This window comes from Bombus impatiens, unplaced genomic scaffold (assembly GCF_000188095.3).
Source record: "Bombus impatiens unplaced genomic scaffold, BIMP_2.2 scf_0064, whole genome shotgun sequence".
Classification (NCBI taxonomy): domain Eukaryota; kingdom Metazoa; phylum Arthropoda; class Insecta; order Hymenoptera; family Apidae; genus Bombus; species Bombus impatiens.
In genome coordinates this window covers 2,272,272-2,296,737 of record NT_176483.1, presented here as the reverse complement: position 1 = coordinate 2,296,737, position 24,466 = coordinate 2,272,272, and the positions used below count along the sequence as shown (strand labels likewise).

Here is a 24,466-nt window from a genome sequence, read left to right as displayed (position 1 = left end):
GACGCGTAGTCGACGAAAGAGCGACGTACGCGTAATACGAATAAAGGTGAAAAATGTAAATTTAAAGGTAGACAAAATTTAAAGATACAAGGTCGTCGTTCGATTTCAACGTGCCTACGTATATCGATCTAGCTAAAAGTCGAATAAGAAGCGAAATGGAAAACCGAAGAATTTAATAAATATAATAAACGGTAGAATTATGGTTAAACGGAGGAAGAATTGGTGGCAGCGATGCAACAACGACGTGTTCGATCGATACTCGCTTACCTGCCTTTCTTACCGCAGATACGTGCCACTTTCAAAAACTCTTAGAAGAGAATACCGTAGCAACGGAATTCGATTTCAACTGGAATTCCGTTCCTGCGGCAATAGGTAACGTATCTTTGCATCTTTACGTTTCGTCGTTCTTTATTTTTCGATAATCCTTCGTGTCTCGATACAAACTTTCAGCCTGTGCCTTCCCCTACGTGATCGCCTTTACCAACGACACCATGGAGATACGATTGATAATCAATGGAAATTTGGTGCACACGATCGCCATGCCAAACCTGAATCTAATCACTTCGAAGCAAGACATCTTCTTCGCCACAACGGCTCCGGAATTTCTGCCTGGAAAATGCGAAAGAATTCGCCTGGACTCGAAACCCATGGACAAGGAAGAACCGGTTTCCAGTCCGCCTCCTTTCCCCCAATCTTCTACGTCTCGATCCAATCAGCAAAGTACGTGTCCGTCTTCTCCAAACCGATCGTCATTTTCTACTTATTCTACTTATTCTACATTTATCCTAATAGGATAAATGTTTCTTTATTTATTTATTTATTTATCTATTTATTTATTTAGAACGATATGTATACGGTATATATATAAAATACGCTTGCAGCGATAAACACGTTTACGCGCCAACACTGTGCCAACAACTTGCTAAATCGAAAAGTCTAGAAAACCATGACGTACTATATCTGACGTTATAGTAGCTAACGTTGATACGAGTAGGAAATCGATATAATCGAGAATAATATAATCGTCTTTTGCTTTCTATAGACAGTCAGGGCGACTGGAAGCCGATAAGAATCTACCAAATACCGTTGCAAACGTTATCGAGAAGTAGCTTGTCAACGTGCTCGCAACGACGCTGTCCCAGCCCTGCCGAGCCAGAAATCATCTCGGCGCCGCCGACCAGCGACAAGAGTTTCCTCAGCGTCGAGCCTCACAGAGCGTTGAGCAGATCGTGTAGCAGCAGTCCAACGCCATCGCCGACCAACGTGCTTCCGCCTCGACTCAGAAAATAGGCTGGATCGCCAGCGATCCTCGCACACTCGCTCCTTATTAAGTTAATCCCGTAACCTTTTCCATATCTAACCGATGAAAAATGCGCCATTTTCTTTTTAACGCGTTTCTTAATCGTTTCTTAGCTGTATAACGATAGATGTTTTTCCAATACTCTACGTCTTACGTTCTTGCTGCGTTTAGTAACTTACGTTTAATACGATAAAGCGTAAAACGCAAGATAGGAAAAGCACGTGTCTTCGTAAATACGAAAATGTGATTTCTATTAGTACAAAAAGTTGCATGGTTGATCGAGCCTGCCTGCTATTTATTAATAACATCGTTGGTAATAATCGTCGTTGATTGGTTGCGAGCGCATGAGCGCCGACGGGTGAAACAAAATTTCCGTTAAACTCGAGCTCCGCGCACAACGTATAAACGACCTTCCTTCCGACAGATCGCGACTGTGCCCGAAACTCGTGCCTCGATCCAATTGTAAAAGCGACGACGGATCGTGCACGATTCGGTGCGTTTCATCTGTAGCTAGAATTTACTAGAATTTACTGCCGTTGCAAAGAGCAATCGAGATAAAATACACGTACGCGCGCCGTTTCTTTCTCTTTTTTTACGATTAGACCGTTTAATTAACAGTTTTACAATTTTTATGCGAACCTGACTTTGTCCGCGTTAGCGTTTATTCGAACGTTGATCGAACCCAGATCAAATTTATGTTTCTATCGCGTTGGAAAAATGTTAGAGAAAGAGTTGGAAAAGTATCGGACGGCGGATATTTATGCATTTGTGAGAGATTTAGAATCGCGGAGATACGCAGCATGGGTAGGAATGAGCGACAGGCAGAAATATTATAAATGCCAAAAGTAAATGCAAGTTAGAACGTGCCATCTTTGTTTTTCCTCGTTTCGCCTAAAATATCTAGTCGTATATATTGTAATTATAGACGTATATATAGTATAATTTCCAAACAGTCTATACGATATGATTGCGACGTATCTTGAGAAATGAAAAAATGCTACGACGCGATTTGTTTCGATCAAGGAGAGAGCGATACGACGCTTGTTGTAATTTAGCCACGTTCCTACAAAATTCACGCTTCGCGAGATACGTACAAGCACACGCGTCCATCGATTCGATTCAACGTACGGAGAACGAAACGTACGTAAGTGTAGGAATTACTCTACAAACTGGTTTCTATATCATAAACGTAAACAACGAAAAAATATGTTTTTTAAATAAACCTATACGAACGTATTTGTTTTAACGACGTAATATCGGAGGAAATAATTACACAGAGTGTCCCGTTTCAAGTTTCGCAGACTATAGCCATATTTGTCTTTATTCGTCAAACTATAGAAGCACAAAGCTTATCGGCTGTTTCACGAAGCGTTCAGTTTCTATGAAATTACGTCTACGACGCGATTTCGTTCGCTGCTCGTGAAAGAAGCGTTGATCTTGATGAGTTTTTGTTGCAAATACGAAAAATCACTCTATACCTATATAATAATAATAATACTAATAATAATAACAATAACAATAGCAATGATAATAATAGGTAGAAGAATGTTTAGTACGAGACAAGGCACCGGATAACAAGATGCCCCGATAGTACTAGCACGATGCTAATAAATAATAAATAATAAATAATAAATAATAAATAATAAATAATAAATAAAAGTAGAAACTGAAAAGAGAATGATACGAAATTTTACGTATAGTTGGATCTGATCGTAAAAAGTACGTGTAAAGGACTCGTGTAAATCGGTATATATGATAAATATACGTACGTACAGTGTATTTTGACGGGGTCTCGTAACATACGACAAGTTTGATTATTCTGTTAATGTTACAACGTTAAAGCGTCATCTTAGCGACAAAGTCGAAGAGTCTGCATAAATATTCGCAGTCCACGTCTTACTTTTATTCCTTTCTCGTCTTATTCGTATTTACTCGGCTTTAAATTTCGATCAAGGGTTATTTAAAAGCTAAACTCTTTACAGAGAACTGGAAAAATCAAAATGATATACGCGATCTAATTTAGCCGCTTTACGAGAATTATTTTAGCTAATTATCAACTCGAGCGAACGAACGATAAAGAGCAAAGGATTCTCGTCGCTTTCAAAGGTTTTCCAAGGTCTACGCGAGTTGTACCAAGTTTTACGATTACTTTTACGCAATTCGTAGATAACTTATACGTCGATGGTCTCGTTCGATGGTTGTCGTGACGAATTACCTGCCGATAATTACAACAGGTACGATAGGAGCCACGGTTAATACGTAAAAGGATAATTAAAGAAAATGTACGCCGTTAAATCGCCTAGCGATTTCTATATGTATGTATTTACCGCAAATAAAAGGAAGATGATAACCTATTAAACGTTCATATTTAAACAGGAATTTGGTAATTATGCGATCCGATCGAACAACTTTTCTTCTGTAAGTAATTTTTCATTCGGACGATATATGTATATTTGTCGTACAGTCGACCGACTGTCGAATCGAAGATGGACTCGTCGAACCTTATTGCAAACCGTATTGCCGACTGCATATTTATCTGGTTCAGCCTACGCTATGTTTATTTATACGATATTAAAAATGATTATCGCGTTGATAAGTTTAAGATTAAGCTAGGTTGGCCTATGTGCGTCAAATGTACATAATCTGTCGTAATATAAAAATGTATTCGATGAATTTGATCCAAGCTTTTTACTACTTTACTACTTTACTACTTTCTCTGTCGCTAACGTAATACGTCAGAGGAGGACGAAGTAAGGCCGAGCCCTTATATACGTAGTATTATATGTACACGTACATTGTATCGTGTTTAACGCGTTTTAACACAGTTAAAATTCATTTCCTCGGAGACGTATCTTAACGTCCTCTCTTTTTTTTTTTTTTTTTTATGACACGATTCTTTTTCATTCTTGTGACGTAATTGGATTTGATTATAGAGCAATACATCTGAACAACACCGATTTCCATCGTTTTTGAACATGTTGGAAAACTCAACGTTTCAAACGACTTTTTCTTCTCGCGAAAACCTCGTAACTCTCTTAATTTCCGAGATGCATATTCGCAAAAAAACTATCGCCGGTGTTGGCCGTGTCGGCCAATTATAAAATTGTCGCATAAAATCACGTCCTGTATAAACCCGTACCTGTATAAACTATTTGAAATATACAGAAATTTGAAACGTCTGGAAAACTAAGTGACCCCGACATTTTCCTCGGAATAAACAGTCATTCGGAACTCTTAAATAATCAGCGAAAAGAAATTTTTCAAATTAAAATAATAAAATCAGATATCGTGTACATCGAGTTTTCTTGTTTCGAAAGATTTTTTTTAATGTTTCGAATGTTTTCAAATGTAATATTCCAATATAGATATAGATATATACACACACAATTGATACATTAACAGTGTTTGGTTACGCATCGCACCGATCCGTGGAAAGGACCTGGTTTTATTATTATTGCTGCGTTACAAGTGGTACTCGTATTGCTGAGCGCGATGCCGGGCGCATCGTAAAACTGCTACAGGCCTCGAGGAATCTTTCTCGGACCGTACTCCAGCGGAGGGAGTTTCTTCGACGGCGAGGACAGTCTTCGTCTACGCTCGCTAACGGACGATCATCGCTCGGAAGCAGTTGATCGTTGCTATCAAACACGCGTTCTAGTCACGGAAAGCTGTCTGTAATCATCTTATCGTATACGCCTATTTTCTACCTTTCGTCTACAGCGCTTCTAAACTTGCTAACTGGACGCCTGTTTCTGACAGTGTGCGCGGAATCTTGTCGCAACGGAAAACGTCCTTTTGCTCCAGTCTGTCTCGTATCGACCACCGACCACCGACCACCGACCAGCTGACGCCGATACATCACAACGCATATTGAAAATTTATTCAAATCCACGCACTCGCGTATTTAATCGTCCATCTCCGCTTAAAAAATGTACAGGTGAATTTTTTTACATTTGCTCAGACGATTAACTCCTTCAAAAAACTATATTACATTGTATTCTGTATCGTTAGTTTTTTCCATATACGTATAAATAACCTTCTTCGCGAAAACCACTGAAAATAATCTGAAAATGTTATTCTCACGAAACTTTTCTCTTAGTAAATTCGTCGATGAATTTGTCGAATCTTTCCGTTCTCTCCGATCTCGATGTATTTTTTTCATATGCTGTAAAACTCGACATCTTCCTATTACAATCACATTTTCTATTTTCTATTGTGTCTATTACGATCAGTTGAATATTCGCATGTAAGAAAATGTTCTCTTCGATAATTTTATTTTTTCGATTTAGCACCAGTTTCTTCTCGATTCTCGTATTTTTATTAAATGATTTCTAATCCTCAATTTCACCGCGATTGCACAGCGATTGTTTACATAAACAAAACCAACAAAATTGTACATATACGAAAAGATACGTAGTTCGAGGTAAATGTTGAACTTTCATCTATACATATTTTATAAAGAATTGTTGAAAGTCTGAAAAATCCGTTGCCTAGATTAATTTATTTCCTTTTTCTCTTTCCTAATATTTATACACCTTTCGTGCTTCGGTTATAATCGCTTAAAGGAAAACGATCGGTTCGATATGATCGTGACGAGTGGAAAGGGCTGGCTCACGTTTCCTGAAACGCGTTTAAACGGGTTCAAATCAAACGCATTCCGCGACTTTTTTGCCACACCGCACCGTCGAGAATTATAGATGCCAATCGCTGTCAAGCGGAGCTAAAGGAAAATGCTTTGGCGACCCCGGTCAGTCTCGAGCGTTGAACTATGATCATTTACGTTTACCTGACTTATATGCCACTATCAGCCGAGTCTTATAATAATAATTGTCCGCGTTCTTTCCTCTAATTTATCTGACATTAACGTACAAAGACTAAAATCCCGTCTTATTTTCCAGATTCGTGACGACATTCAACGGGTTTTCGGAAAATAGACGAAAAGAATTTTAACAAAAACCATTAATTATAATAGCGATTGCACAATTTCACAGAAGAAATATTAGTTTCCCTATTGATCTATCGATACACTTTAATTTAACGAACTTCCATGTCAAACATTAGATTCGATTTAATCATTCGAGTCGAACCGTAATTAATAACGCTAAATATAATCCAGCTAATGGTTTATTCGCGCCAGTAGCAAAACAATCATTTTCTCTAATCAAAACACCTTGTTTCTCTACAAAATCCCATACAATCATTTCTGTACAATTTATTTAATATTGCGCCGCAATCTACTTGTCGAATGGAATCTAATTCATTTCAATTATTATGAAATTTTTTTATTACTTTCTATACTTCGAGCTTGTCAAGTTTTACTGATTTACTTTAAATTAATAACTAGCGATATTACTAACAATTTAATTAAATTAATAACGCTAGAATCATTTTTTTGCAATCGGTAAAATAATACTGTAATATCAGCGAAATTCGTTTTAACCTCGTTGTTCACTATTCACAGACTATTTTGATATTTTTTCATATTTTCTAATTATTTCCTATATCTCTATACCAAATAATAATGAGCGAAGAACAAGTACATTAAATTAACGAAATATTTCATAAATGCTAATTGACGTAATGAAATGTACGTAATAAAACAATACGATATAGCATATATACAATAATAATAATAATAATAATAATAATAATAATAATAACAACAACAACAACAACAACAACAATAACAACAATAACAATAATAATAATAATAATAATAACAACAACAATAATAATAATAATAGTAGTAGTAATAATGATAATAATAATAATGGACGAATAAGTAAAATAAAATGTCCGAATCTCGTAACTAAAATACCTATGAAAAACATTGTGCACAAAATAAAATCGATCGATTTCGTTGATCAATCAGTCTGTGAATAAAATTTTAATTAATTGTAAAAAATCATGAAATACAACGGTAATTACTAGACTGCGGATTTTTATGAGTTTATAGAAAGTTTGAGAGTGCAGGATTTGAGAAGATAAAATACAAATAATATAAAAAAATATGTAAAACGTCCAGGGTGCGGTGCTTTCTACAATACTTGGTAGGCACAAAACAATTTTCTATCGAGGTTCTACCTTTTTTAATTATGTTCTCAAAAATGATAGACTGCATACTTGGTTGATTGCAAATCTACACTTATACCTTCCATATTCTTGCAAAGATCGACTTGTGTTTCCCTAACTTGTTCTATTCCACTAAAATCACAGGATAAACGATAACAAACCGGGTACACGTAATACTCTATTAGAAAATAAACGATGCATTATGACGAACCATGTGTTCGATCTACTAGCGAGATTTCGGTTAGATCAAGTTGCGCGTCCGCCATATTGAAATCCTGCTTCCGTGTAACGTATCGGTTGTTTTGCACGTTCCTCGATTAAAATTACCCCAAAAATCGACTCTAAAGATTATCTCGCTATAACCTATCTAATAAATAATACGACTGTTTAGTAAGATATTCGGAGAGGTAAAATAAAAGGTATCGATTTACCAGTTATAATTAAATAGGTTATTTGTCGTATAAATCTGTACTAACATTGATAATCTAAAACGTTTTACAATCTTTCTTTAAGTTGCTTCGATTATCGATGGATCAAAGTATTCTAAAAAAAGAACATCCTAAATAAGATAAGGTTTTGTTAACATTTATATAATTAATCTGTCATTTTTCCTTCGTTACTTAACAATTAAATTCTATTATAGCAATAGAAGTTAAGTTCAAGCGTTTAGCATGTTTCTCCAACTAGTCTTTACGATTGTACCACTGATTATAATAAAAAAAGTTACGTTTAAACATATTTATGCTCAATGATTATTACGAGCTGTTGCGTTTTATCTTATACCTTATCAGTCCACTTTAACGAACGTACCTGTAGATACACTCGATGAAACGCCGAATGGAGCAATTTCTGAAATTTCTTTTCTTTGGTGTCCATTTCTCGAGTATCGTTTCAAATCAATTTCGTGTAGAATCGCTCGCTATATGCATTATGTACATTGATGCACACGTCCATCTGGTGGCAATGCACTGTACTACCGGCTGCTGGCTCGGAGCACCAGCGTAGAAAGAGAAAAAGAGAGAAAGAGAGACACAGGTACGAGACGAGCTTGTGGTGTGAGGTAGCCACCAGTCAACAGCGGAGACGGAGACGGAGAGTCCGAGGTAGCCCGTGCCTGTAGCTGCCCGTGGCTCGTTGTAACGTGACGCGAAGGTGTGCCAAGCTCTTTCGCTTGCCTGTTACTTCGTCCGAAGACGCCCGATCGTACGTCTACCATAGTGTCGCGTATCGAAAGTGTCGGTAGTAGTGTTGTGATCTATTGGCCTGTCTGTCCTCGTGTGCTAGCCGAAAAAACTATACCAGCCGAGCCGTACATCATCGCGGAAAACTGTCAAGAGTGTTGTGTGATCTCAGACGCTGGCTTCAAACGCGAACGCTTACGGGCAATCTTCATCGCGATCGTGGGGTTGCACGAAACATAAGGTAAGGAAGCCAGATACGCGGAAGTGTATCGGAAGTGAAGGTAAAGTCGAAAATTACTTCGGTCGGTTACTCGAACGTTGCGCGTACAGAGGTTATGTTTCCCGATGACCCCTCGACTCCCGCCTCCTTCTCCTCGTTATCCCCTTTCCTTTCGTCGGTCTCTTCTTCTCTCCTCTTTTACTCTACCCTTCTTCCACGTCTCGCCCTTCATTTCGCATTTCGCTTTATTTTTTCCCTGACAAACGTGTTCCTTCGCCGATTTAAAATCGCTTTAAGGGCATCACCGCAATTTTGGTAGGACGATATCCTAGCGACGCAGTGAATTTCGATCGCAGATCGATCGATTACCGATTTCGCGCATTCTCTCTCTCTCTCTCTCTCTCTCTCTCTTTCTCTCTCTCTCTCTCTCTCTCTCTCTCTCTATCTATCTATCTATCTATCTATCTATCTATCTATCTATCTATCTATCTATCTATCTATCTATCTATCTATCTATCTATCTATCTATCTATCTATCTATCTATCTATCTATCTATCTATCTATCTATCTATCTATCTATCTATCTATCTATCTATCTATCTATCTATCTATCTATCTATCTATCTATCTATCTATCTATCTATCTATCTATCTATCTATCTATCTATCTATCTATCTATCTATCTATCTATCTATCTATCTATCTATCTATCTATCTATCTATCTATCTATCTATCTATCTATCTATCTATCTATCTATCTATCTATCTATCTATCTATCTATCTATCTATCTATCTATCTATCTATCTATCTATCTATCTATCTATCTATCTATCTATTTATCTATCTATCTATCTATCCATCCATCCATCCATCCATCCATCTATCTATGTATCTACCTACCTATCTATCTGTCTGCCTATCTCTAACTATCTATCTCTCTCCGTCTCTCCCTTTTGTCTCTTCACGTCCTTTTCCTCTTTCTCTTTCTCGACCGCGAATGCACTCGCGAATGCACTCGACACGCACGCTCTCACACACCGACGTGTTCCGTTTCTTTCCTGCGAGACTGTGTCGTAGCCTTTCTCGTGGTAACGAGTTTCGTAACTTCCCTCGATACAAAAGTCACGAACTATCAGCTGTCAGCCTCCGTGTTTGTACCACCTGTCCTAGAGTCGATTATCCGCCTCTCCTTCCCTTTTATACTTTATACATCGCAATTCTATCCCTTTTTACTCCGCTCTGTATATTAATCCATGGGACGGAATTGTTGACACAAAATTTTCATGATTCCGCGACTTTGGTCCGCGACAGAAGAACGAGAACGTGATATAGCCGCGTGTCTACGAACGGGGCGAAGTAATCGGAGCAGCAAGAGAGGCTAACCGAGTTGAACAGTCATGATATTTCGGCGCGCAGGCTTTCTGGCATGACGGCGTGACCGGCCTTGAGCCCCTCTGCGCTCCCCTCTTGCACTCTGCACCTCTATCCCCACCTCCCCGGGGTAATACACGATGCACAGTGCGGATCAGTGCTCCTTAACGCGAGATTCTTGTGGCTGAAGGTTTTCTTCTATCGCGCGCGCGCGCGCACGCTGACTTCTTTCTCTCGTAACGCGCTGTATATGGACGTTTCGTGTTCTAAGTGAATCCGTTAAGCCAAGAAGACGAGTTATCGAGCTCCAGTTCGACCTCTAACTCGTCTACGAAACTACTATGTTGACTCGTCGACGCTCGACACCTTTATGTGTTTAAAGATCGATATGGAAATTTGAATTCACCATCTCATGATGCAATTTGGTGACTTCTGTATGTGAAACGGAGCTATCGAATTCCAGCCCGTGCTTGTCTACGCATTGTCCACTTTGTTATTATGTCGTTATCGATGTTTAACGTCTTTATGCGTTTAAACAACTACAGAAAAATTCGAATTTCGAACGTTGGAAAAATTCGAACGTTGGAGATTCTTGTATGTGGAAAGAAGGAAAAGAAGGATCGTTGTGGAATAAGTAACGAATAAAAATGTGCAGAGATCATTTAATTTAAATCATTTTCATTTAAATTTTTGGTTGTAGCAATGCAGAGAAAAAAAAGTAAATATTGTTTTAATATAGGGGGAAATTATTTGTAGAGTGCTAGCAATATTTTTAGTAGTTTTAGTTTTATCTATTTGTGGAACGCTTTTATTAGTACTAGTATGTCGTGTTTCGTTTTTCTTTTAATAAGGATATCACTTTTCACGTGTATGAAATCTTATGTGAGTCGGTTTAATCGCTCCGTGTGAGGTGATAAATGCATTCTCATCGAAATGTTATCCTAACGTTATCAAATCGAAGGTCGAACGCGAAATCTAGCGCGTAGTCAAGTTATCTTCGATCAAGGAACTTGAAACGAAAGTCTGACATTCTATGATCGTATTGGATTTTAATTAATGTTCGCTAATGAAATTTCTGTATTTATTACCAAATCGTATTTTGATATACCAGAATTACGAAAACTATATAGAACGATGCAAGAATTTCACTGTTATGTAGACTAAAAATTATGTAAGAATAATTAGCTGTCCTGTTTAGGTTATACGATTCTTTCATCTCAATATCGATCTTTTTTACTTTCCTCCGACCTAAACTATAGTTTAACTTCTCATTCCCCCCTTTCACGATGAAGTTTTTATAATGGGAAGTTACTCGAATTAATAAAACACTCCATTTACAAGAATTATTTCGAAAATGTAAACTATCGTTGAATCGAATCGATTTAATATATAGTGTATAGCGTACAATAATCTTGTTATGCCAGAGTTTATAGTTTCTTGCTAGTTCATATATATATTTATTTATTTATTTATTTGTGCTCGTGACAAGAGAGTATAGGCAATTAGAAGGATCAGTAATAGCATATATAGATATTTAGTATAGGAGAGATAAAGAACGAAGGAGTAAAAATAGGGCTGTAGACTGATGAAGAAATTGGAAAAGAAGAAGAAGGACAGTGCGAAGATAAAGTGCGTAGCTAATTAACTAGGTAAATTAGATGAAAAGGTAAAGATTCGTGCAATAAATAATAAATAGACGTATACACATAACGGTTAGTAGTTGGATAACGTTCGAATACGTTAGATTGAATAGACAATAGCAAAATAATAAAATAGCAAAATAGCAAAATAGCAAAATAGCAAAATAGCAAAATAAATGTGATAGCAAGATAAGGGTAAAATAAGGTTGCGCATTAAGATAAGCAGTAAAGAAAATAATTAGAAAACAAGTTCATCTAACGACATATGGTATACAATCAAAATTATACAACTTTCTCAAACAATTTAATAATGCTTTCTGTTCTACAAGATGTATGTTGCTAATAATTCTTTACTGAAATTGTATTGCATCGTATCGTATCGTATCGTATCGTATCGTATCGTATCGTATTGTATCGTATTTCCTTATTACATCGAGGCTTGCGCATATTACAATCAATCATTTTTGAGTATGTACACGAGCACGCTGGATGTATTTTGTTTCTGCTTTAATTTATTCCTTGAAGCTAAATCAATCTTCGTATAATAAATTAAGAATAATTCGTACAGTAAATTCATTTTTCTTATATTCTTTATCGAAATAATGAACTAAATTGAGAAAGACAAAGGAAAACGGATGAGAGAATAGAGAGGAGAAGTAGAAGAACACAAGAAAATCACTGACTCGAGGCTGGCTGTTACAGAAAAAAGGAAACGGGATCGAATGAATGGGGCGTTAGCCTATAGCGGTATACGTGAGAATAGCGAACACAATCAGTAATGACGTTATTGATACAAATTTTAGCACCGACATACTTTCTTCTATATCTATCATGTCGCTTATCATTTTTGAAAAATAATACAAGGTCGTTAACCTGAGTAAAGCGTTGCGAAGATTTCAATTAGATGTCGCCGTTTGTTAAAAAGTTATTGTCACATTGAAAAGTTTATATTACAATTATTTGATATTTCGATACAGTAGGATCAATATACATATATACATATATACATTGATTATTATAATTGAATATAATATTATACTTTATCATATATATGTGATAACAGTGATGCAAATCGAATTTTAAGTTAATTAAGAATCAGCTTGTATTTCAATGTAAATAATGTGCGAAAAATGATGTACTTTCGTTTAAACATTTTTTAAATAATAAGTTTTTAACGAACGGCGACACTCGAACAAAAGCTTTGTAACACTGCTCGGGTTGATGACCTTGACGATATGTCAAAGAATCATGGACATGTTTTGCGAACATTTGTCAATAACAATGATAAAAATTCGCTTCATTTATTTATATATCTATTATATATTTATATTTACCTACGGTAGATAATTGCTTTACTAAGATTACAGGAATTTTGCAAAGTACTCTAGAGCAGGAATCTTAACTTGATTCTATCGATCTACTTGATTTTCGATTTATTTTCACGCGTGAAAGAACACGTTGACGGTTGTTTACGTTACTACTGCCCATTTCGGAATTAGCCACGTTCGAGCATAGAAGCCGATTTTCTCGAGAACGAAGCGTCACATAAGAAAACTTGTATTCTATATGTCCTTCTTATTTCTGCATAAAGAATCGCCTCGTGTTATTATCAATTATTATTAATCACGAAAATAAGAAAAATGTTAAAAATTTAAAATAAGAAAAATAAATTAGTCGTGGAATTTGTAACATGTGAATAAATGTCTAGCGAAATGAATTAGTAAATTGAAAGCAATCGTATTAATCGTATCGTTTGCATTTTCAATTGTTCAGATTAAATGTAAAAACATATAGGAAATCCAATAATAAATTCTATAAGTTGTCAAATGTTGCTCATCCACGATGTTTCACGCTGCGTATCTGAAATTTCATGAAAACGCGTATTGCTATCAGACATTCCGATTTTGCAATCGCCTCTTCCAAAGCCTGCAAATCACTTTCGAGGTCATCTCGCGGATTTGCAATGAACGAACGGTACGTATTTCCTAACCTAGAAAAATATTCTGTAAACACTCGGTCGATTAAAATTTCTTCCTTCGAAACTTCAAATTCTGGATACTAGATAGATGGGAAAAAAATAAAAATATAATGGCAACTATTACGCGATACATGCGGTAGAGATAGCCTAGCCTCGTTATATGTATCTCGTGTTAACGTAACCTTTAAGCACCGACTTGAGAATATGGCAATGCAAGATAAAAGTAGAGTTACCGTTGGAAACATTACGAAAGTCATTTTCATTAAGAAGTTTCATACGATTCTTGTATCTACCTCTATATCTTAAAGTTTTAAGGTAACGAGTAGTTTCTCCGTTAATAGAATAGAAAATACAAGATACAGGTAAAATCTATCGACAGTGGCGGCGACGGGTCTGTCCACGACAGTGGTAATCGCAACTCGAGATTGCGCAAGTTCCTTCTCGATCTTATCACGACCGCAAAGTATATACTGTACATGTGTATACATTACACGTGCAATACGTATACGAATACGCGTACGCATACACGGACTGTCATGACTATATGTACAAGTACATATGATCTACATACGTATACGCGTATGTATGCACGTACAAGTAAACGAACGAACTAAGTAAATGCTATAAAGACTGTGTTAAAGAGAAATTGGCATTAACAGAAAATGTTTTTTAAAATTATAACGTAACGTAGGATTGGATAAAATTTAGTAGGTATTTTCGGTGAGTATCAAAAAGGAGTGAGCAAACATTTTGTTATAAAGAGATTAAACGTTAAAATGTAAAATTAAATGTTGAAATAATTATTAAATGGTAAATGAATGGAATTTCGAAGAAAAATTAAATTGTCAAATATTTGTTTTAGATTAAGTCAATGTTTATAAGCCATCTTGTACAATTAAGGTTATTAAGAATATGTTAAACTTTTAAAACAACTCGACTCTTATTGTGATACACAGTTTATCCATTATACGTTCTAAACGCACCTATCAACGCACATTTAAATACAACTAATTCGTAAATAATGATTTCTGATATAACTTGTTTGGTTTTAAAAAGCAATAGAAATACAAAGAAAAATAAAAGACAAAGACATCTATATTCGTATTATCCAAATATAAAGAGTCAATATATTGAAATTATTATGGAAAAGTTGATATCTTTTGTTTGGACTGAAAATAGTCTGAAACGACTGAAATGGACTGAAAACGACTGAAAAATAGTCGTTGACAATATCGATATTATATATTATCTAGTCTCTGCGCATGCATGCATACGTTTTAAAGTTAATTATTTGAATAATTTCCTTTTAGTTGGAAATCTAGTTGGAAGAAAAATTTGCAAATGCCGTTACCGTTTGGTCAACGTAATAAAACGTAATAAAAATGATTAAAGTTGGTTATTGTAATATCGAAATGTACAGGTTGTTTTGCAAAATTTTCTCATTAAAACTGAATATTATTTACATATAGAATATATACATATTATATAATATCGAAACGAATATTTCTTAATTAATCTTGGCCCTGTGTGTTTAAACGGTATTCGATATTTTTGTGAAAACGACGTAATTCCAGATACAGCTAACTTGAACGATGAGAAAGCGTGAAATACTTTAGATTCAAATATATAGCACAGCTGATATTTCAGAGTATTTGTCTTTGTTTATTTTGCGATTTTATCAGAGGTAGAAGGAGACATCCGAATATATGTTTGCCCCGACGCACACAGGGATATGAAAACGGTAACGCGATATGACAATGTCGATATAGAATGCAGTTTATGCAGTGGGAATAGGTATGCGCGCATACGTGCAATGTGCGCATTACGAAGATAAATCCGTGTCGCGCGAATGGCTTTCGTCGGGTATACGTAGTCGCACACGACACGTACATGAAAAGAGAAAAAGAGAAAAATAGAGATAGGGAGAAGGAGCGTGTACTGGAAACTCCCTGGATCCTTGAGACGCGGATAGGCCTAGTGAGACTTATGAATATTGATGAACCTTTCCCGACGTACTTACTGGCCCGACCGCACCTCCATCATTTGTTGCTACTCGACGGCAATCTTCCTCTTTTCTTCCTCCTATTTGTTTTCACAAAGTAAGTTTTTCGAGCATGCCGCGTACTTATTGCTAGCCACGCTTTTTCCTCCGCTCATCTACTTTCTTATCCAATCGACTTACGACGATTGTAAACGTACCGCCCCGTGTATTATAAATATTGCCAACAGAGAAGCGTTAAATACGAACTTGCTTCGGTTGCACACGATGATCGTTAATACGAATCCCTTTTAAATCTCTTCGTTTCCCATTGCCAATTTGCTATTAGCATTTAAATGTTTTTGCTGAAAATAAATTAGCCTGAATGATTTTTTAAATTAGTCAACCTAACCCCAAGGGGTTCTGGAGGACAATTCTTCGATCTCTTCTATATGACGATGAACGATGCGTTTGAAAATATGCAGGATAATAAATCTGTATTTTTGATTCAGCAGACACGCGACTGTAAATGCAATTAGGCGGTGATGTGGACAAGTCGAGGGGAAAGTAACGCAGAAACGCAACATTCCTTTACGTTCCAGTAGAAACGTAAGATACGCGACGATATAATTAGTTTTTATTTATTTTGGGGTTAGGTTGACAGGACTTGACAGGATTGGACAGGATTGGACAGGATTTGACAGCATTTGACAACATTTGACAGGATTTGCCAACATTTGACAACATTTAACAACATTTGACAGCATTTGACAACATTTGACAACATTTGACAGCATTTGACAGCATTTGACAGCATTTGACAGCATTTGACAGCATTTGACAGCATCTGACAGCATTTGACAGCATTTGACAGGATTTGCCAATATTTGACAGCATTTGACAGCATTTGACAACATTTGACAGCATTTGACAGCATTTGACAGCATTTGACAGCATTTGACAGCATTTGACAGCATCTGACAGCATCTGACAGCATTTGACAGCATTTGACAGGATTTTACAGGACGCGTGATATAATCTGGAAAAGAAAATTGCGAATCGAAATATTATGATTTACATTTACTTATTTCTATATGAAATAACTTTTTTGTCCGGTTGTAACTCGCGTCTTGCCACACCCTATATATATTTTATATATATATAATAAAATTGCAGAAATAAAATAACATTGGATTTTCCTTTTAAATAAATCATACAACAATTAGGGTAGAGGCTGCGAATGTTACGCTATCTGTATATAATGGGAATCATGGGAAGGCGATCTAACTAAGCTATTAGGCGCCGCTACCGATCGTTCTCTATCGGCATCGGCGGTGTGAATTTTTCCGAAGCGCGAAACCAATTGGACGCGATCTCGTTGAGCCAGGCGAAAACAAAATGCGGTACTGTACTTACACGAGACGACGGTAGCTGGCTATTGCAGCCGATGCCAAAGCGAACCGGTTTCCCGATGCTGCTGAAAAATGCTTCTCGACCGGCTATAATAATTTTAATTGACACTCAGACCAGACCGCTGAGTATCCTCGATCGGCATGCATGTACATATAACCTCGTATAAAGTGTCGTATCCAGCAAATGAAAAATGGGCATTGTTCGTATTTTTATGTAACCTTGGTCGTCTTATCTAGAACGTTTTTATTTTTTTCCACCGCTTTCGATCGCTCGCCGATCAACTATCGTAGAATATATCGTAATACAAGATCGATCGCGAAAGCAACGTATTTGAAATTCACGTTGATTATAATTTTTCTTAGAATGATCTTTAGCTGTGAAAGATAAATCCTATCGAATATGTTACATTTTGGCTCGATCACGGATAACAGTTTTATCTTTAGCGCTGTACAACGCCGATAATATATTAATTATAAAGATCTTGATCGTAGCAAGTATTTTGAAATTTGTTTGGTATTTCGATTTCGATTAATCGTCGTTCGTAAGTAAAAGGAGAAATCGGAGAATGCTGAGAATGGGTAAAATAAGAGAAAAGAGGAAAAAGAAGAAACGAGAAAACGAGAAAAAGGTATATGCGATTAAGGTTAGAAGGCGCGTTCATAAGCGCGCAGCCATGGAAAATATTCGTGTGAAGTTGTTACGTAGGAACGTATGCGCGTTCAACGAGATATTAAGCGTGTACGTATGTATATGCAGTTGGGCCTACTCGAGCTGACTGGCCCGGGTGAAAGGAAAACCCGCGCCTACCTTGCAAGTGAAACACAGAGAGGGGGCAGAGAGATTCCACGTCGAATCCAGTACTTTTTGTACTTACGTGGAACGCGATTGCAAGGAAAGCTTCTATGAAATACCTTAGTATGCTCATTGTGTAACGTACAGTCTTTGTAAACGTGCAATTATCGCACGTTATCGTTCGGTAGAAGCAGCAAGACAATCGATCGTATGAAATTTTTCGACTCGCGTTTCTCCTTGCTCGCAGCTTTAGCGCCTACTTTCTAAGTTGAGTAAAAGTGTTTCTTCTATCGTATTTAATTCTTCTATCGTATTCATTATTAAATAATTCGATCGTTAAAACGTCTTTTTATAATTGTTCTTGTTATAATTTTAAATATAAATGTTAGTTTCTCTCTAAACTATCAACTCAAATATCGACTAGGCTATAAATTTGTAAAATGTTGTTTCCTAGCAACCGAGTCTAGCGATTCTCTCGTAGTAAGTCTCTCGGTAACTTTACCATACAATCTGATAAAGTAACTTTAATTTAGATACGCCGATATTTTGTTATTTTGACGTAATAGAAAAATACGTAGGTGAATTAGAAAAAGGATTACATAGGATTACAAAGGATTGCATTGTGCGATACCGTTTGTACCGACATTTGCTTAAAGAAGCGTACGTTTCAAATACGTCGATTCTTTTTACTTTGACATGGCAGAAAATATGTGAAAAAAGTTATACGCGTTCTGCGTACGTAATTTTTGTATTAATTTTCACGGGACGAACGCATTCGTTCGTTTTATATAAATTTGAGTTTGACAGTTTGTTTGATTTATGCAGTTCGTAACTCGTTGCGCACGTTTATCCTTCGTTGATGTCCGTTTAGAGAGGCAGATATTACGTCGCCGATACGCATTTCCGCGAAACATGGCGTTTATTTGGTAATTAAAATTTGTCTCTTGGACCCAACCAATTAATCCGATAATAAGTTGCATTTGTTGCAAATGTTAATAATAAGTAACGTAGCATTTACGAAAAAAGACGCGTTTCAGTCGCTCGAACGTAAATTAAATTTTGTTCGCGCCAGCGTCGATTAAGAGAAGAGGTACGGGAGGAGGTTGTAACCTTTTTTTCTTTACCTTTTTTTTTAAATTTACCCTTTAAAAAGATACATTTGAGGGAAAACTAAACTAAACATTTTTGTTTATATTTCGAAGACCATTTAAAGAATGTTTCTACGAAGGAGGCCTGCGGAAGCTTTAATCCGACACTGTCTTTGCGTCATTCTGTAACTTATGAAAATCATTCTGCAGCGTAACGTTAAAACGACGCGAAACGTTAACGATAATCTCTAACGAAAAGTCTGGACGTGGAACGAACGGTGGATGTGGTCAACGATAACGTCTTACTTGGCCCGCGTATTATCTGCATTGACAAGACTAACGTAATAGGAAAACAAACGTGGCTCGTCGTACTTGCTTCTTTCATGGTCATTCTGAATCTTAATCGGGGCCTACGGTATATACATATGTACGACCCGCTCGAAATAGAGCCGGCGTCGTGTACTCTTAAGGTCATCGATCCCTCTTCCGCGTCACCTGCCATCCTCGTATCTTTTATCTAGGCATGAACCTAACATCGATCTATAAGCAAATCGAAAATACCGTAATTATGCGATTTCCTAACTTTTCCCAATTTCCACTTTTTATATTTTCAAATTCGATTTTATGGCGAACGAAGCGTCGTATGAAAAGAAATTCTCTTTTGTATTATCGATTTATTTCTTTTTATTATCGTTTCTATTCGTTCATCGCGAATCATACAGACCCTTGTCGATCGTGCTACGATTACATAATCGTGCCGATTAGGGGCAAAATTTTCTTTGCCCTGTAATCGAAAATCCATTCTCGGATATAGAAACACCGATGAATTTTTCAAATTAACGACAGAAAGTATAGCCAGAAGCTTACTTTTTTTCCAAAGCTTTATTCTATTACCAAATGGACAAGTGAATCGGCAGAGTTCGAGAAACTAACGTACTTTTTAATACACGTTTATAATTCGCATAAAGAGAACGGAGTAGGTACCTGTGGAATACTGATAATCGATACACTTGATCGATAACGAATCTTTGTATATTTACAACCGTAGATGAAATATGAACGTCGTAATTACGCTATAGGACGATTCAGCAACGTTATTCGTTCCACTTGAACGTATTAAAGTTACTTTTTTTTACTAAAGTTTTTACTATCGTTCAGTTATAAATAACGTTAAATTCAAAATTCAAGGATTTTATGGTATATCGAAGTATATAGTTATATATAAAAATAATAATAATAAGTATATAAAAATAATTTTATTTCCTTTTATTAATTATCATATAGGAAAATTTGCATCGTTTGTATGTCTATACACTGTACACTGTACACTGTACACTGTGCACTGTACACATAAAATACATGTACATATACGGATGGTTTTTGAGGAATGCGTAACTATACGAAACATTTTTCAAGGATAATTTTTCCAGTAGAATGGTAAATTGTGCGATTCTGTGCAACGTAACGATAACTTGTATCAAGGATTTCTAAATAATTGCGTACGGAAAATCAATCTGCAAGTGAAATAGTAGTACTGTTAATAATATAATACCGCTTTTACCGTATAAAATATTCGATTAGAACGAGGCGGCGGACGCTGAGCGGCGAACGCTAAGCGGCGAACGCTAAGCGGCAAAATTGGCATGTGAAACGGTGGCGTTGACTGTATCGTCGCTCGTTCTGCTGCTTACCGTTTACCTCTCTGTATGATCACGGTGTTGGCGGTTCTGCAGTTGGCGTCTTTTTCCGCCAAACGTTCGTAAGGCCGAATTTTCATAACCGTCCATTTCCGTGAACAGCGATCCTCGTTTACGGCTTTAGCGACCCAAAATACCCCCGAAAAGACACATCCGAATGAAAAATTGTCCATTCCGTGAAAGAATAATAATTCTTCGTCGCCAAATTAAAGCATGTACGCAGATAATCGGACTAAGGTAAAAAACGACGTGTTTTAACCACTTGACTAATTAACTGCCATATTTACGAATCGAAACTATACGATATCCGATACCATATCGATAATACGCGTAATATGTATGATATATATCTGATAAAATATATACCTCGTTCTCGTTAGTTCGTTGCGTTTTATTATACAAAGTCTTCGCTATATTCTTCTATATCGCTATATTCGCTTCGCTAATAAAAGAAAAATTTATATTAAAAGAAAAATATACGAACATTGTATGTAGAGTGTTGGGACAAAGGACAAGTTTCGAAATCTGCGGATAGAAGCGAAACGGAGAACTTGGAAAATAGGCTGGAAAATAGAGAGAGAGAGAGAGAGAGAGAGAGAGAGAGAGAGAGAGAGGGAGTGACAGGAACGAGAACGTTTTCTCAAGTTCTCGATAAAGGTAAAACGTTATGAGACTGCGTTCGTCCAAATATACGAAAAAAAGTGCAATCTTGGTGCATCGTGGTGGATGGCGTGGTTAAAGTAGGGAGAAAAGACCTTGAGTCGCGTCACGTGACCACGAAGCTGCATGGGAGTTGGGTAGGGCGGTTGCAGAGGGCCTTGACCTTACCGTCGGCGTCGCAGCCATAGTTGTAACTACCATCGTCGTGGCCTTTGCGAACATCCGAGAAGAGGCCGATATAGCCGCGTGACGCTTCATTTTCCTACGGTTTAATTCTTCCCGTTCTCCCGCTGGTTGGTTACACCAAAATTTCCACTCTTCCACGATATCCTACCGACTAATAGTTACCGTTGTACGAAGCAATGTCGTCCGTTCGTCGAACAGATGCTTTTAAAAATTTTACGAGTCACAAGTTAGTAGTATGAAAAATATATACGAGATCGTATACTTGAGATTTCAAGTGTATAATCTAACTTTACGTAACGTAACGTAACGAAAATAGAATTAAATTTTATACGAACAAAATTATGTGTAAAATTGGTAATTTATATAGAAATAAAATGAAATTTTCCCCCGAGTCGCATAGTTTTATGCGAAATTTAACGCGCGAGCGAAAATTTATTAATCAATTAATAAAAAGCATAGAAAATTAGCTAGAAAATTAAATAAAAAAATAGTCGGTCGTAGTATGTTTTACAATGTTTCTTGTCGCTTTCTCGCTTCGTTTAGCGAATAGTTCTTACGGTATATGATGCATATTACGTTACGAAGGAAAGAAAAGACTTGTATCATGAGTATTTCTGGAATATGTTCAAGGACTGAACGGTAATTGCAAAAGAAATAAGGTAATACGAAATTTATCGGTAATACGAAATTTAGCATATACGCGTAGTTAGGAAAATTATTTTCTTTTTATCGTACGATTCGGTCCGTCCTATCCGCCACAGTCCGAAAACTATATTTTCTGAAACTGTATTTAAAGATAATATCTTCCGTAGAAAATGACAAAACCGAAACAACATTTTTTCTCCTTTCGTATCTGATTAATAAATAATAAATAATCTCGTATAAAGATATATTATACGTTTTTGTGTGTGTGTGTGTGTGTGTGCGTGTGTGTTTGAACGATATCGCAAATTTCTTCGCATCTTGGATAAATATTTGGTCACTGTGATTTACAATATTCGATTTACAAAGTAACCATGGTAGTTTTTAGTAGGTATTAAGATTAAGCAATTTGGAACGAATTAACGACGAATCGATAATTGGATAATTGGAGGTAACTTAACGAGGTAATTTAAGCGATAGCGTTTTTCACGAGAAATCAGCGTATTATAAATTTGCGTCTGTCGAAAGACGTAGCAACGTGTTGCCTGGACATACGTAATTAACGGTATTGACGCATCCAGAGTATCACGCGCATCCACGTTCTGTAACGGACAAAGAACGGAATTTCGTATAATAATTTTTGTTTTCCCTTGCTCGGTGCATTATATCGTGTTGCATGATCGCCGAGTTACAAACAAAAGATACGAGTACGAAGCGCGTTTATGTTTCCGCGCGAAGGTCGATCGGTGGTTCTGCGGGACCGGAAGTGGACCGGCCTTGCGGGACGGCCGTCGGTGCACGGTGCACACTAGCGGAACTTGGATGTGTGCGATCGCTTCTCAGACGCGCTCTGTAAACGTTCTTCGTACACTCGAATGCACTTTCTTAGGACGCGACGTCTCGCTATGAAACTTGATATCATCTTGATAAGAATTACTCTTTTTCCTACCGAACGTTTCTCTTTCTTCACACTTGAAAAAACTGTATACTCGTAATAACGTAACAATTCATTGTTTCTCGACGTCTTCGTAAAAATTACTCCTCTTTCGTTGAATTTCCCTCTATACCGTCTTCCTATCTTTTCTAGAATTTGACTCTTGCTTCTAATATCCTACATTGCCGTAATAATTTTGCACTTTTCATTCCTGTTAAGTTAAACCTAATGTTTCTATCACGCCTTTTTAAATCCTTACTTTATTTACTCTTTACTTTGCCACTTTACTTTTACTTTACCGTAGAGGATATCAGGGATATTCTCTTACCGAATATTTATTTATTTTGAATTCTTGTTGAATTTACACGGCATTTTGCTTGTCTATATTAAATCTGATATTATAAATAAATATAATATAAATAATAATATATCTTGCATTAGTTTTATTAAATGTACTATATGGAAGAATAAGTCATTTTTTCATCACATAAATATGTTTTGCTGCTTTTCTTACTTACTTTCGCGGACCAACGTTCAAATGTTTGGATCGAAGTACAAAAATATTATTATTTACGATATTTTTGATATTAATAACCGCATAGTTTTTCGAAAATGATATCCCGTTGCTAAATCAGCTGCACTTTCACTCTCCTTTAAGAAGACTTTCTTCTTCCGTGAACGTTGGAATTTTCAATTGCAAAACGGTAAAACGATAAAACGGTAAAACGATAAAACGATAAAACGATAAAACGGTAAAACGGTTCTGATTATTCGCGAAATTAAGCAAGTTCGAGTTCTACGTTTGCTAAAATTGTAATATTTTCTAAAAAATTCTCGATTTTCTCGAGTAACGGGATGTTAACGGAATGAAGAAAATTTGTTTCTATGGGAATCAGCTGGTAGTCGGTACTAGGGTATTTAGGCGAGATGTTGCGTTATGTCCTGTATACGATAGAAAGACACATAGGTACCGCACAATCGATATTCTCACTTTATATATCGTAATTTGATAATCGTTGAAGTTTTCTGTTGGCAGGCAGGCAGGCACGCAGGCACGCAGGCACGCAGGCACGCAGGCACCGGTCGTTCTTCGATGTGCGAACGCACGCTAACGTGATTAATAGACTCCGAGTGAGAGAAAATAGAAATTATCTGGAAGTAGCAGCAGAGGCTGGTTGCTCGAGAAGGCAGAAAAGTTGTTCCCAGAATGCCGCAGAATTTCACGACTGTCCAAAGACTGCGAGTCACGTCACGAGCGTGTGACGAATTAACTAGCTGAGGATGTCGGAGCAAAACGGGCCCGGCGAGG

At 36.7% G+C, this 24,466-nt stretch overlaps 1 protein-coding gene and 3 long non-coding RNA genes across 8 annotated transcripts in view; 2 read left to right on the top strand and 2 right to left on the bottom strand.

Moving 5' to 3' along the window:
- Nucleotides 1-1,339, top strand: part of LOC100742616 (GTPase-activating Rap/Ran-GAP domain-like protein 3) — a 24,425-nt gene extending 23,086 nt beyond the window's left edge. For 4 of the 5 annotated variants that reach the window (XM_003485614.4, XM_012394036.3, XM_012394035.3 and 1 more), the window contains 3 exons: nt 286-372; nt 451-720; nt 1,043-1,339. In XM_003485614.4, the coding sequence (XP_003485662.1) occupies nt 286-372; nt 451-720; nt 1,043-1,290 (605 nt within the window). In that variant the 3' untranslated portion in view covers nt 1,291-1,339. The remainder of the gene's footprint in view (nt 1-285; nt 373-450; nt 721-1,042) is intronic. The other variant, XM_033324772.1, reaches the window with a different exon arrangement.
- Nucleotides 1,340-2,347: 1,008 nt separating this feature from the next.
- LOC117152560 lies at nt 2,348-17,410 on the top strand. Its single transcript, XR_004462948.1, has 4 exons — nt 2,348-2,539; nt 3,021-3,025; nt 17,167-17,172; nt 17,395-17,410. It is a non-coding gene; the product is annotated as an uncharacterized LOC117152560 (long non-coding RNA).
- Nucleotides 3,210-3,591, bottom strand: LOC117152562. Its single transcript, XR_004462950.1, has 2 exons — nt 3,551-3,591; nt 3,210-3,314 (listed from the first exon to the last, which is right to left on the bottom strand). It is a non-coding gene; the product is annotated as an uncharacterized LOC117152562 (long non-coding RNA).
- LOC117152565 lies at nt 13,483-14,514 on the bottom strand. Its single transcript, XR_004462954.1, has 2 exons — nt 14,001-14,514; nt 13,483-13,779 (listed from the first exon to the last, which is right to left on the bottom strand). It is a non-coding gene; the product is annotated as an uncharacterized LOC117152565 (long non-coding RNA).
- Nucleotides 17,411-24,466: the final 7,056 nt, after the last annotated feature.